This window comes from Oncorhynchus gorbuscha, linkage group LG13, assembly GCF_021184085.1.
Source record: "Oncorhynchus gorbuscha isolate QuinsamMale2020 ecotype Even-year linkage group LG13, OgorEven_v1.0, whole genome shotgun sequence".
NCBI lineage: Eukaryota > Metazoa > Chordata > Actinopteri > Salmoniformes > Salmonidae > Oncorhynchus > Oncorhynchus gorbuscha.
In genome coordinates, this window is record NC_060185.1 from 52,585,057 (window position 1) to 52,599,581 (window position 14,525).

General features: G+C 41.0%; 2 protein-coding genes across 3 annotated transcripts; one reads left to right on the plus strand and one right to left on the minus strand.

Moving 5' to 3' along the window:
* Positions 1-1,788: 1,788 nt before the first annotated feature.
* Positions 1,789-6,287, minus strand: LOC123994009 (stress-associated endoplasmic reticulum protein 1-like). Its single transcript, XM_046296489.1, has 3 exons — positions 6,070-6,287; positions 5,822-5,897; positions 1,789-2,417 (listed from the first exon to the last, which is right to left on the minus strand). Exons 1-3 carry the CDS (start codon positions 6,151-6,153, stop codon positions 2,377-2,379), a joined length of 201 nt encoding a protein of 66 aa, XP_046152445.1. The 5' UTR covers positions 6,154-6,287; the 3' UTR covers positions 1,789-2,376.
* Positions 6,288-6,671: 384 nt separating this feature from the next.
* On the plus strand, positions 6,672-13,595 carry LOC123993132 (eukaryotic translation initiation factor 2A-like). Of its 2 annotated transcripts, XM_046294957.1 has the most exons (14): positions 6,672-6,743; positions 7,095-7,164; positions 7,262-7,333; positions 7,575-7,693; positions 8,100-8,199; positions 9,024-9,106; positions 9,357-9,430; positions 9,525-9,669; positions 9,798-9,914; positions 10,233-10,807; positions 12,188-12,301; positions 12,483-12,599; positions 13,099-13,164; positions 13,305-13,595. In XM_046294957.1, the coding sequence occupies exons 1-14, from the start codon at positions 6,716-6,718 to the stop codon at positions 13,368-13,370; spliced, it is 1,746 nt and encodes a 581-aa protein (XP_046150913.1). In that variant the 5' UTR covers positions 6,672-6,715; the 3' UTR covers positions 13,371-13,595. The 2 variants fall into 2 exon arrangements, with proteins under 2 accessions (XP_046150913.1, XP_046150914.1); XM_046294958.1 differs by lacking the exons at positions 6,672-6,743; positions 7,095-7,164; positions 7,262-7,333 and adding an exon at positions 8,310-8,454 and having other exon boundaries at positions 7,666-7,693.
* The last annotated feature ends 930 nt before the right edge of the window (positions 13,596-14,525 follow it).

Consider the following 14,525-nt stretch of genomic DNA (forward strand, 5'->3'; position numbering starts at 1 on the left):
ATCAGGACATCAATAACCTGCTCCCTAACATTATAAACCTGCATCAGGACATCAATAATCTGCTCCCTACCATTATAAACCAGCATCAGGACATCAATAACCTGCTCCCTAACATTATAAACCTGCAACAGGACATCAATAAGCTGCTCCCTAACATTATAAACCTGCAACAGGACATCAATAACCTGCTCCCTAACATTATAAACCTGCAACAGGACATCAATAACCTGCTCCCTAACATTATAAACCAGCATCAGGACATCAGTAACCTGCTAAACCCATCAGGACATTAATCTGCTCCCTAACATTATAAACCTGCATCAGGACATCAATAATCTGCTCCCAAACATTGCATCAAATCCTGCTCCCAAACATCAGAAGATCAATAATCTGCTCCCTAACATTATAAATCCTGCTCCCTAACATTATAAAACAGGACATCAATAACCTGCTCCCTAACATTATAAACCTGCAGGACATCAATAAGCTGGCATATCAATAACCTGCTCCCTAACATTATAAACCCCAACAGGACATCAATAATTATTAAACCTGCAACAGGACATCAGCTGTAACCTGCTGCCCTAACATTATAAACCTGCAATCAATAACCTGCTCCCTAACATCAATAAACTGCTCCCAAACATTCTAAACCTGCATCAGAACATCATATAATAAACTGCTCCCAAACATTATAAACCTGCAACAGGACATCAATAACCTGCTCCCTAACATTATAAACCTGCAACAGGACATCAATAAGCTGCTCCCAAACATTCTAAACCTGCATCAGGACATCAATAATCTGCTCCCAAATATTATAAACCTGCATCAGGACATCAATAATCTGCTCCCAAACATTATAAACCTGCATCAGGACATCAATAAACTGTTACACTGGCAATACTAAAGTGCCTATAAGAACATCCAATAGTCAAAGGTTAATGAAATACAAATGGTATAGAGAGAAATAGTCCTATAATAACTACAACCTATAATCCTACCTAGCGAATACTTACTCACAATGATTCCTAAATCATTGCTAAGAATATTGAAAATGAATGCAGTTTCTACTGGTCATTGTTTTTAGGCTGGTTTCATTGGTGCTATCTAGGTACCAAGCTAAAGCTAGCTATCTACTCCAGAAGTTGCTAATAACATCTGTATAAAAAAAATGCTAATTTTGTTGATCATTCAGTGGCGCTTGGTTTGCACATTTAATTAACTGACGTATTTGGCAATGTATCAATTCATTGGCACAATATTGTCCACGTCACCTTTTAAAAGAAGTATGTCACTAGGAAAGTTGATATGACAAAACAGAGCATTCATCTGTAGGCTACATGTATAGCACTTTGTTTAAGGCATCAATTTCTTCCCATGTTCTTACCCAAACTGGGTGCAGCACATGTTAAACTCTGTAATATCCCTCAAAACACAGGGATGAAGACTCACACAGGATAAGTATTATCAGAGGACCAGAGTAGGTTGTCATGGCTGGGATAATAAACCTTCCTGCCAAGTAAAACCTATTGACATGGCAGATTCAGACAGGACAGATATTACTTAGCGCCACCAGTAACACTAATCCCATAAGAACACACCCCCCATTGGAATCAAACCCACAACCCTGGTGTTGCAAGTGCCATGCTCTACCAACTGAGCCACACAGGACCAGTTGTTTGTTTATATTCCTCTTTCAATACAACATTACACATTTGAAGTGCATGAACCCATACAATGTTATTTGGCATGCAGCCACTCAAGAAAATAACACGTCAAACAATAACAAGGATACACCTTTTTTTTATTTGTTTAAGCAGAAATAGTAGATGTCATTGTCTTAGCCACAGAGTGCAAATCTTCTGATTCAAAAGACCTTTACTTTCCTTTCGTAACTGAAGAAATGACTGTAAATACAGCAATGGCGTCACATAATATTCATTATAATATAAAGGGTATAAGACACCAGATACTGGCCGTGTACAACCAAGAAGAAGAGTTTAGTCCTAGAATGAAGTCACTGTGGTCTTGTGTTCTGGAATTTATACCACAGGAGAATATCAGACATTCACTCCATTTGGTTTTGGCACATCAATCAACACATACAGCAGTCATCACCGTACAAATACCCATGTAGTTCCCTGAAACAACAACAACATCTCCAATCTTTTTTATTTTCTTAATTTATGTAAGGCAAAGATGACAAGGGTGTGCTTACCCTGCTTGGCTATGCCAAAGAGGTGAAAAGAGAAATAGGGGAAAAAAGGAATGGACAGATGGTAGTTGATCATCTTCAGTCTTGTGATTCACCATGAAACCACTTGATGTGTAGAGGAATGCTGGAAACAGGTGATGGCGGTAGGGCTCCTGATATTACATTCCCATTCGAATGCTCTGAATGATCTGGAAGATTGCTGAAAAATATCAGAACACTATTAAGCATTCGATACGTTTGAGAGAGGAACATTAAATAGGGCCCTCAATCACATTACATAAATGGATAGTTCCACTGTGGTTTATGTACTCTTGATTGACTGAGTTATTTATCCCACTTGTGGAAGAAAAAAAAACATGCATGATAGTATGTATGACGCAGCAAATTCAAACCCATCTTATCTTTAGATTGTTTTTAAATACAGAGGTTATTCCTGCTTCTATCAAATATCAGGGGGATGGTTAGATTAGATTGATGAAATGGCATTTTGTTCCCGGACAAGCTAAACACCTTCTTCACCCGCTTTGAGAAGAACACAGTGCCACCGACGTGGCCTGCTCCCAGGGACTGTGGGCTCTCGTTCTCCATGGCCGACGTGAGTAAGACATTTAAACGTGTTAACCCTCGCAAGGCTGCCGGCCCAGACGGAATCCCTAGCCGCGTCCTTAGCGCATGTGCAGACCAGCTAGCTGGTGTGTTTAAGGACATATTAAATCGCTCCCTACCCCAGTCTGATGTCCCCACTTGCTTCAAGATGTCCACCCTTGTTCCTGTACCCAAGAAAGCAAAAGTAACTGAGCTAAATGACTATCGCCCCGTAGCACTCACTTCTGTCATCATGAAGTGCTTTTACCTGACACCCTAGATCCACTTCAATTTGCATACCACCCAAATAGACCCACAGACGATGCAATCCCCATCACACTGCCCTAACCCATCTGCACCGCCCGCAACCGTACGGCTCTCTAGAGGTTGGTGCAGTCTGCTCAACGCATCACTGCCTTCCCTCCAGGACATCTACAGCACCAAAACTGGGACAAAGAGACAGAAGCTGTTTTTCTATCTCAACGCCATCAGACTGTTAAATAGCCATCACTAGCCGGCTACCACCCGTTTACTTAACCCTGCACCTTAGAGGCTGCTGCCCTATATACATAAACATGGAATCACTGGTCACTTTAATAATGGAACACTAGACACTTGAATAATGTTTACATACTGCTTTACTCATTTCATATGTATATACTGTATTCTATTCTACTGTATTTTAGTCAATGCCTCTTGACATTGCTCGTCCTAATATTTATATATTTTTGAACTCTCATTCTTTTACTTTTAGATTATTAGATACTACTGCACTGTTGGAGCTAGGAACACAAACATTTTGCTACACCCACAATAACATCTGCAAAATATGTGTAAAATGTTATATTATTTAATAAAATGTTATTTGAATCTGAAAAGTGTATATGTGCTCCCATCCTCAGCAGTAGCCTACTGGCTATGGTATCACTGTACAGCATACAAATCAAGTCACATTTTATTGGTCGCCTACATATACGTAGATGTTTTGCAGGTGTAGCGAAATGTTTGATTGTTGGATAGGTCCTTGCAAAAGTAACACTACACTTATGCTTATTAGGTACAGACAGGAAGTATAACTACCTAAAACTGTCCACAGCCAGAGGGCCTAAGCTCAAGGTTTGAGAGAGTTAGTGGATACAGTGGTGAACTTCAACCTTTCAGTCAAACAGCACTTATTTGAGAAACTGATGTTCGATATCATATTGCATCTCCTAACCTACCCAAAGAATGTACTCTTAAGGAGTGTAGGCAAGCATACCGTTACTCCTTAAAGCCAATTTATGTTTGATTTGAAAATGTGGTTGGAGGCTCCTTATGGGGTGAAGCATCCAGAGGCCAAACTGAGCTCTGTACCGCGTCGCCATGAGTCTTCAAAATGCTGTAACAATGAGGGCGCAGTATAGCTCCACAAATGAGATGATTGGTTGACGAAAGGTGGGGGCGTGAGGTCCTGTATAAACACAAACTCACTTCCTTGACAGCAGCGCTGCGGTACTCTACAAAGCGCATGAAGTATGAATGCCCTGACATCTGCAGAGGCCCTCACCTTAAATGCTGCACGGCCAATGCAGATGTCAGATGGACATGAAAAGGCGCTGCATGGTCAAAGTATCTTATGTTATTTTCAGAGGTAGACTGGCTCTAAGCAGCCAAAACAGCCAAATACTCCATTTAAACATGAATCGATTCTCATTTGCAATACGGCTCTAGAAACATAAAACCTATTACTTTCATATCAAATCAAAACAAATTCACAAATGCAAAATATACCCTTAATGTACATGATTTTATCTGGATTTATTGCAGTTGCAGCCGACGGTATCGGCCGTAGGTCGGAACGCAATTGCCATTGCAAAATGCATTGAGGTAAGTTCTGATCCATATCTCGCGCCGGCTCCACGGTGTCTTAATGTAACCATGATTGCGTTCTGACCTCAGTGCAGCTCAGTGTAAACCGGTGTAATGGTAGGTTCAGTATCTTCTGGCAAGGCTGTGTGGGAACACTAACCCAAACCCTATAAAAATGTGTGTAGTAATTTCACCTTTTGTTTTTTGAAAGTTACTTATCACCGATATGAAAGATATGTTCCTTATGTTTCCAAAACTGTACCACAAGCCACACATGTTCACATTGAAACCTAGCTTTTGATCATGACTCTCAGTTCCTTTACAAATAAGAGTCTTTGAATGAGGGCCTCTGTATTTTTTTTTCTCCAAAAAACAAAACGTTAAATTGATTCACACCTTTTATGCAGTTAGAATTCCCACAAAGCCATATATCCATGTTACGTGTTTACAAAAGACAGAGGGACCCCCTGTGCTAACTAGTTATCTATAGCATGCTCCGAACACCTGTGTGTAAAAGAAGAAGGCCACCAGAAACGTGTTGTCACTGAAAAATACTGTTGGCTGCAACTATGATAAAGGCGGTTAACAGTGTGCAGTATGTGTGTATTTTGCATTTGTAAAATTATTTAGATGTGATATGAAAGTAAATGGCTTTATGTTTCTAGAACCGTATTGCGAATGAGAATCGATTAACGTTTAGATGGAGTAGTTGGCTGTTTTGGCTGCTAGAGCAAGTCTATCTCTGAAAATAACATAAGGTCCTTGGTAACGTTAGGCTTCTTAAGAGTACATATTGGGCTACTTCAGACCAAGGGTCTTAACTAAAGTCCCCGGGGAAGAAGATACCTTCATTCTAGGGAGTTTTTCCTAGCCACCGTGCTTTTACACCTGCATCGTTTGCTTGTTTGGGGTTTTAGGCTGGGTTTCTGTACAGCACTTTGAGATATCAGCTGATGTACGAAGGGCTATATAAATAAATTTGATTTGATTTGATCAATAGGCGCTAAAAGTAGCTATAGTGTCTATGAATGGGGAACTCCTTACCTAAATCACATAATAATAGCCGCGTAAAACAATTGGTTTATCATGAGACATATGCCTAGAGAAATAAACCAATAGTAATGTATACATCATTGGGAAAAAACGTGTACACTGTACATATGCATTTACCTGATCCGCAGACGACAAAGATGAATAACGCCAGAAGCCATGGTCCCACTGCCACCTTGTCTTCACCTGGATTTCTCTGCAGAAATAGATCAGAAACCAACATCAAGATACATCAAAATGTTGAAGTAAACTTTTAGATATTTTGAAACCATTCAAACAAGTAACTAGGCTATTATTTTCAAACAAAATAGAAATGTATCTAGTACAGTCTTCACTGACTATTGATTCTTTGTATCCCAAAAACTTACCGTGGATTTGGCCACATTGCCTCTCAGCGTGATGTTTTTGCTGTGTTTCTCGTTGGCCATGCGTATTCTCTGTTTTGCCACCATTGTTTAAGATAATTGTAGCCTTTTATCTATTGATTATTTATGAAGTTGTGGCTGTCAAATGTAGACAGTAGGCTAATTTCCAGAGCTCGGTCGCCGTTTAGTGATGAGTGAGGGGTGGAGTCCGTTTTGCATGCCCTGGTACCCGGGCGTAATAGACTTTAGACCATTCCAATTGGTCCTTCGGTAAAATCTCGATTCAGCGGGGCACCGGATCATGCAAAACAAACTCCACCATTGGCAGGGTGTCTCGAATTTGTCTACGTACACACAAAGTAGACCACTCCCACACAGGAAGGGCTATTCCGTTGTCGTGTCATTCCACAAAAAAAATTTCTTTTCTTAGAAAGAATACAAAATGGCTAAAAGAATTTCATACATTTTCTTATAGATCAGCATGTATTTGAACATAAACAACATTCAATTTAGGAGTGAATTTATTATGGACATAAAATGTGATTAGTCACATATTTCATGATGATGTGGCCAATGTTCCAATGACACGCCCCTTTTTTCTTGAGACTTCCGCATTTCCTTTTGCAAATTATTCTCTTTCCGGTACATCATGGCGCCCCCCATACCTATTTTAGCAGGTGGGTTACTTTATTGAAGAGTAAATTCTTTATTAGTTGTTTACGTGTTGTTTTACATGTTAACCTGGGTTGTAGAATATACGCAACGGCCCATTTTAACTGTCACGTGAGTTGGAATGTTGGAATTTCCTTAATTTCAAGTCGACTGTGACCTGCTGTTGTCAGAGTAATAATGTTACAAGCTAGCCAAATGCTTTATAAATATTTTGGCAGATGCTGTAGCTTGCAAGTAAAATTCCGTTCCAATCAGATTCACATCCTGCTAATGATAATATGGCCAATTCTTTAATCTTCCAGAGCTATTACATCAGTGATTTTAGACTAACTGCTGCTGTTATTGTGATCACACAGTCCGGGGATCTGACGGGACAGTGCTGCTCCGTGGACCACCAAACTGCGAGAAGAATGCAGATTTTAAAAGGTTATTCCCCTTCCATCAATTTTAAATTGTTAGCCAAATCAATCACTGTGCAACTGTTTCGAATTCCATTTTTATTTACTAAACCTTTCAATTTCAGGGACCCTCGGCAAAGTAGATATGTGGCGTTCAGCAAGGACGGGACATTGTTTGCATGGTGCAATGGAGAGAAGTAATAAAAGCTACATCATGACACTATGTCTGCATCCAAAATTGCACTCTATTCCCTATATAGTACACCACTTTTGCCCCGAGCCCTATGTATCTGTATGCAGAATTAGTATACAACTCTTGCATGCTGTAGTTTGAATGACATTAGTCCTGTAGACTACCTCTTCAGTCATTGGAATATTTTGCAAGCGTTGAAACTGTTCCGATTACAGTAGTTGTCATGCCCATGTTTTGTTTGTCAGGGTCACTGTTGTGAAGGTTGCAGATGGCTCTCAAGTCAGGTCGTTTGACCTTCCAAAGACTGCAATGTTGGAGTTCTCTCCGCTGAACACTGTGCTGGCTACATGGCAGGTGTATAGCAGTAAGTTTCCATAACTACATAGAAATGCAATAAAACATTTATTATAAGGTTTGGTTAGATGATGATAAATGGAAAACACTGACCCTTGATATTGTACTCCTTAGCATATTTCAGGAATCTATTTATGGCTAAAGGGCTCTACACATTATGCAAATGGGGTGACAGAGAGTCACTTTCTACCTAGTTCTATGTACCTTTTATTCACAGAGTTTTTGGAACGGACTATACGTTACTCTGTTTGCCTCAAGCAGGAACACGAGTAGGGAGTCGAAATGTGTTCCGTTTGAAACTAGATATAATTTGAACGTCATGTCCATTGCAATGTATGGTTTGCGGTTGTTTGTGCTGTACTAGCACTCATCTTTACAATTAGTAATGTAATTATAGTTTCCCTTTCTCTTGTCAGAGACGCAGGACAACCCACAGGGAGATGCCAACTTGCAGCTGTGGGATTTGAAAACTGGGACCTGCCTCAAGGCTCTCTACCAGAAGAAGGTTCAGGGATGGTGAGTTTGCACAGTGTTGTATTATTGTGTGTTTGTCCATCTGTAAAGAAATGCAGAGGATTAGCCAGCAGCATAACACCCTGCATCCCACTACTGGCTTTCCTCTCAAGCTAAGCAGGGTCGGTCCTGGTCGGTCCCTGGATGGGAAACCAAATTCTGCTGGAAGTGGTGTTGGAGGTCCAGTAAGGGGGCACTTTTCCCTCTGGTCTAAGGAGATCCCAATGCCCCGGGGCAGTGACGGGGACATTACCCTGCGTAAGTTGCCGTCTTTCAGATGGGACATTAAAACAGGTGTCCTGACACTCTGTGGTCACTAAAGATCCCATGGCACTAATCATAAAAGTAGGGGTGTTAGCCGGTGTCCTGGCTAAATTCCTATCCTGGCCCCTTTCAATCATCCCCAGCTTCCAATTGGCTCATTCATCCCCTTTCCTCCCCCGGTGACTCTTCCCCAGGTCATTGCTGTAAAAGAGAATATGTTCTCAGTCAACTTACCTCTAAAAATAAGGGTAAATAAATACATTAGTATGTGTTGCCCATCAATGATGCACAGACTGAGTTAGAAACAGGGTCTCCTGTGTGCCCACTAAGCTAAAGCCTAGGCCCAAGACTATGACAAGGTTACTAATCATGTGAGTGTGATTTAATTAATGATGGACTTGGGAAGGCTAGGTAACGTCTGCCACCACTTTGTCCAACTGTCGATCGTTATAACCCCTCGCTCCATTGAATAGAAACTGAAATTGTTGAGAGTTTTTAGCTATGTTTGCATCATGCCCTTTATTTTCTGAACAGATCATTTTTTATCTTGTCATTGTGTACAGGTGTCCAAGTTGGTCAGATGACGAGAAGATTGCGGTCAGGAGTGTTAACAATGAACTTCACTTTTTCGAGAACAACGATTTTAGTAAGTGTCTTCAATTGCCCCCTTTCTTGTCCACCATAAATTGTATTTATTTATTGAAAGTTTAATCAACCAGGAATTCCCATTGCGGTCAAGAGATCTCCTTAACAATATAGAACAAGCTATGATGGCAGCTCCATACTGATGTGACACATAGAACCAAGAATTTATTGAGAGAAATAGGTAGCGATTTTATGCACTTTATATTGTACAAGTACCAATAGTTGTATTAGTTAATCATCTCTTTTCCCAGTCAACATTGCCAATAAGCTTCACTTGCAGAAGGTGTCCGAGTTTATGCTGTCCCCTGGAAGTCAGCCTAGTAAGGTATACCTCTGTTTTTATCTTGTTTCCATATATCAGTTTGGTTAGCTGACTGTAGAAGAGGGTACTGACATTTGCCACTGTGTTTCTGCTGAAGGTGGCTGTTTATGTCCCTGGGAGCAAAGGTGCCCCCTCGTTTGTCCGGCTATACCAATACCCCAACTTTGGTGGCCCGACCTGTGCTCTGGCCAACAAGAGTTTCTTTAAGGCCGACAGGGTGACCATGCTATGGAACAAAAAAGGTTGGTCAACGTTTATAATAGAATTATGTTAAGTAAATGTTATGGAGAATGTGTGGTTTGCGTTATCCTAATAAATTTTGTAGTTGTAGAAGATTACTGCCATGACGGCTTTTGTTTTTTCCCATCAGCCACTGCGGTTCTGGTGCAGGCCAGCATAGAGGTGGATAAAACAGGAGCCTCATACTACGGAGAACAAACTTTACACTACTTGGCCACCAATGGGGAGACTGCTGCTGTGCAGCTACGTGAGTCTGCAGATTTGTATATAGTGTGTTTTTACTCCACCATTATTTGTATGTCTAAAGGCATGGTCATTCGGTATGTATTTAGCTGTTACACTGGACGTTTAGATTTTGCCGGCGGGAGCACGAGCCACATTATTAAGTATTATCTGGCGTGAGCAGTGCGTCATTCTTAAAAAAATAGAACCAGAGTGCAATTGTACGCTGAGCAGCTCGAACCTCTGACCGAGCCACGCTGCTTACGCCCAGGTTTCATTTAAATTAATTTAGCTGATGCTCTGTGGTTCATAAACGTGTGGTATCTATCTGTGTTGTGAACAGAGAAGAACGGGCCCATCTACGATGTGGCATGGAGCCCAAGCTCCACAGAGTTCTGCGTGGTCTATGGCTTCATGCCCGCCAAGGCTACTGTCTACAACCTCAAGTGTGACCCTGTCTTCGACTTCGGCACGGGCCCCCGCAATGCCGTCTACTACAGCCCCCAGGGCCACATCCTGGTCTTGGCCGGCTTCGGGAACCTACGGGGCCAGATGGAGGTGTGGGATGTCAAGAAGTGGAAGCAGGTGTCCAAGCCCCAGGTGCCCGACTCCACCCACTTCGCCTGGTGCCCGGATGGTGAACATGTCGTCACGTCGACCTGTGCCCCCCGGCTACGTGTCAGTAACGGCTATAAGATCTGGCACTACACTGGCACGGTTCTGTACAAGCAGGACACGCCGACGGGAACAGAGCTCTGGGAGACTGTGTGGCAGCCCTTCCCAGACGGGACGTTCCCTGAGAGGCCGGTGAAGTACCAGGCAGCACCCAGCGAGCTGGGCAGCACAGAGGCCAAGCCGGCCCAGGCCTACCGCCCACCTGCCCTGCGGAATAAACCGGTCACAGCCAGCTCCAAACTGGTGAGTAGAGGAGGTCCAGAGGTTCAGGTTTGTGTTGTTTTTAATAGGCATTCAATTGTAAAACAAAAATGTGCATTTAAAGAGAGAGTTCCCCAAATTCGAATTAGCATGTCCAATCATCTTTTAAGTGACTTTATTGAGCTACACAATCAGTTTGAAACACTTTGGGATGATTTGGACATAAAATGCATTGGTGCTAATATAAGTGATACCAGGCATTGGTTTTGTGCCATAAATGCTGACAAGTTAGCATTTGGAGACCGTGGCCAGGTGAACAAAACCAAAGCATGGATTGCTGTCTTACCTTGTCCATAGACTGCTTACAGAGTAAAGAAACCATGATGTCACGTGGGTGAACTATCCTTTTAACCCCCTAAGGTCAATGTCGGCGTGGAAATCTAATTAGCATAATACTTTAAAAAATTTAAAAGTTTGAGATAGAAATGTCTTTTGCATTGGATGCGTCTCAATCCAGCACATCCGCCTATGTTGCACTTCCGAATCTGTGGTGAAAGGTGACAGAGCTAGAGCGGTGTTTGTCAGACCATGAGACATCCTGAGAATCGGTCTTCTCACAAAATCGTCTGAACGTTTTGGCCTACAAACTATTATGACCCCTCTATGGAAAGATGAGACTCTCACGAACACGATGGTACCATCACAAGTGTCAGGAGACTCGTCTGATTTCGGTACAGGCGATCTGCCAACTTCTTTCTGTAGCGTCCAAACCGTTTGGGCTAAACACTAATATTACCCCACTGCAAAAGTGAGATTCTCACCAACATGTACAGTACCTGTCAAAACTGTGGAGACACATACTCATTTAAGGGTTCTTCTTTATTTTTTACTATTTTCTACATTGTAGAATAATAGTGAAGACATCAAAACTATGAAATAACACATGGAATCATGTAGTAACCAAAAAAGTGTTAAACAAATCCAAATATATTTTGCCAAAAATATGGTGTTTAAAACATGTATAGCAACATTTTGTTCTCCTGATCTTAACAGATATAGGAGAGACACTTCAGAGCAAACTTCCTTTCGATATTTTTGGGACTATCTGTTGTTCCATGTAGTGAATCTGTTATTCAATGCGTTTGTATGGGCTAGTAGCAGTAAGGACATAAAAGAAAAAAAGAAAAAAAAATCAAAATGTTTTTTGGGGTCTTAAAATGTCAAATTAAATAACTAAATGATCCCTGTTATGACCATCTTAAAACAATTCCATATAGCTTAGTGGAACTCACACACCCCTCCCCTGGCTTAAACTCTGATGTGTTAAAGGGCCAAATAAAGTTGTATTAAATCCACCCCTGAGGAGAAAAACCTAATAGTGATGAGGGAATATCCATAAATATTCACCCTTTTCTCTGTCAGCATGAAGAGGAGCCTCCACAGAACATGAGGCCTGGCGCCACCGGAGACAAGCAGCTGTCCAAGACGGCTCTGAAGAACCAGAAAAAACGAGAGGCAAAGAAAGCAGCCAAACAGGTACGGATGCTTTGCATGATCTTCTCCTAATGAGTGAGTGAGGTGGAGAATAGCTCAGAGCTACTGCTCTTGTCTAAGTTATCGGATGGGGAGAGGTAAGCGATCTCAAGTTGTGTGTATTATTTTTGTGATGTTTGAAGCCTTCTAGGGTTTGAACAGGTTATGTTTTCTGCTTGTGTAGGAGATAAACCCAGATGCTCTTGAGCCCCAGTCGGACCCATCTCCAGCCAGTAATACTCAAGCTGAAACCTCTTGTGGCGACCCAGAGACTGACAAGAAGATCAAGAGCGTCAAAAAGGTAACAAAACACGGTCACTGTTTATTACTCAGGAGTTACTGTATCAGTTGGTGGCTGAAGTACCTGCAGTAACCTGTTTGTTACTTACAAATTTACTTTACAGTCATTTCTCATATGCAATATACACTACCAGTCAAAAGTTTAAACACCTACTCTTTCAAGAGTTTTTCTACATTGCAGGATAATAGTGAAGACATCAAAATGATGAAATAACACATGGAATCATGTAGTAACCAAAAAAGTCGCTATTATTCTACAATGTAGAAAATTGTAAAAATAAAGAGAAACCGTTGACTGGTTTCCCAAATGTCTGTGGGAAAGTGAGTTTTACTTCTTTCTGTACTTGGACTTTTAATTTTTTCACTCCTATGAAAATGATTTATCACAAGCATACTGTAGACAAATGACTCTTTGAGTAAGTTCCACGTCAAGTGTTGCCCTTGGTGTTGAGAATGGCTTAGCTGTACGTTAATTCTGCTCATTTCAAACTAACTCCTAGAAACTGAAAGCTATAGACGAGCTGAAAGTGCTGCAAGCAACTGGGAAACCCATTCAAAAGAACCAGGTATTATTCTGACAAACTATTGTCACGCAAACCGTCAATAAATATCCACAGTTTATACATTTGTATATTCAACTTGTAAATATCACAGAATTGTGTTAAAATATGTATTCTCTTTTTCTCCCTTGTCATTTCTCTTTTAGCTTGAAAAGATGGAAAAGGAGGCTCAACTCATGAAAGAGCTTGAGGATCTTCAACTAAAAGTGTAAAAGAAATGACTGAATTTGTTCATGAATAAAACATCCTTGCCATATGATCAAGATCCAAGAGCACTCCCAAAGCTATATTTAATGGACAAAAATTCGGATCTCATACCATTTTTACTACTTGGGAAGGCTTGTCACATTTTAAAGTAAATTTGAGCCTTGAAAACTTAACATCGAGGCACTATTGCTATGCAATGTATGTACAGGTTAATAAAGCCAGTGATGATACATATTATTTAGAATTTGATGTATATAGTAAGCAGTTAACTGTTTCAACAGCTAGATGTTACATTGGTTTTTACTTTAAATTTAATTAACTAGTTTCAGTTCATTGAGATTCTGAAAAAAAGGTATGCTGCCAAAACAGTTGTTCTTCTTCATGGTTCCAAGAAAGGGTTGCTAATTTCATAAATTGCCACAAAAAAAGTATAATTGAGAATAGTTTGTGTGATGTCACTACTACTGATTGAATTGGGTTATCATTGGACGAGAACATTGCCAATTACGGTTCTTCCTTGCCATTGGCAACCACACAACACACCAGTGATATTGTAACCACCCGAAAGGTAAACCGAGAAAAATAAACATTCGTTATGTAGAAAACGTTTTTGTGGTCTCAAGGGTCGGTGGAGAAGCAATATAGAATCCATCGTTCTATATTGGGTTAGGCGTTTAGCAACAGCTGTGCTGGACTGTACACGACATGGATGATAGTTCCGACGGTATGGGTGGGGATGATGAAAGTCATGGACCTGGATGGTCTGTGGTGAAAAAGAATGACCCTTCTATAAGCGCTGCTGACAGCAGTGGCACTTCTAGTGTTGTGAGGGTGAAGGTAGTGGAAAACGAAAGTAATGTGTCGAAGTGGAAAGTTGTAATTGTGTTTGATGAGACCACGGGGCCTCATCTACTGTGCAACTTATTCGATTAACCAAGGGCGTAGGAAAGATAGGTGAAGTCACATTAGCCTGATTCGTCGGTAATGGTAGACTGTTAATATTCTGTGCTGACCATGTTCAACGGGACGATTCTGAAAATGAATACTCTCAATGGGAAGAAAAAAACGAGTTATGTCCCTGGAGCTTCGGCTAAACCGAGGGGGGTCATTTCTGGGGTTCCACTATCTATGTCCGTAGATGATATAAAATCAAATGTAGT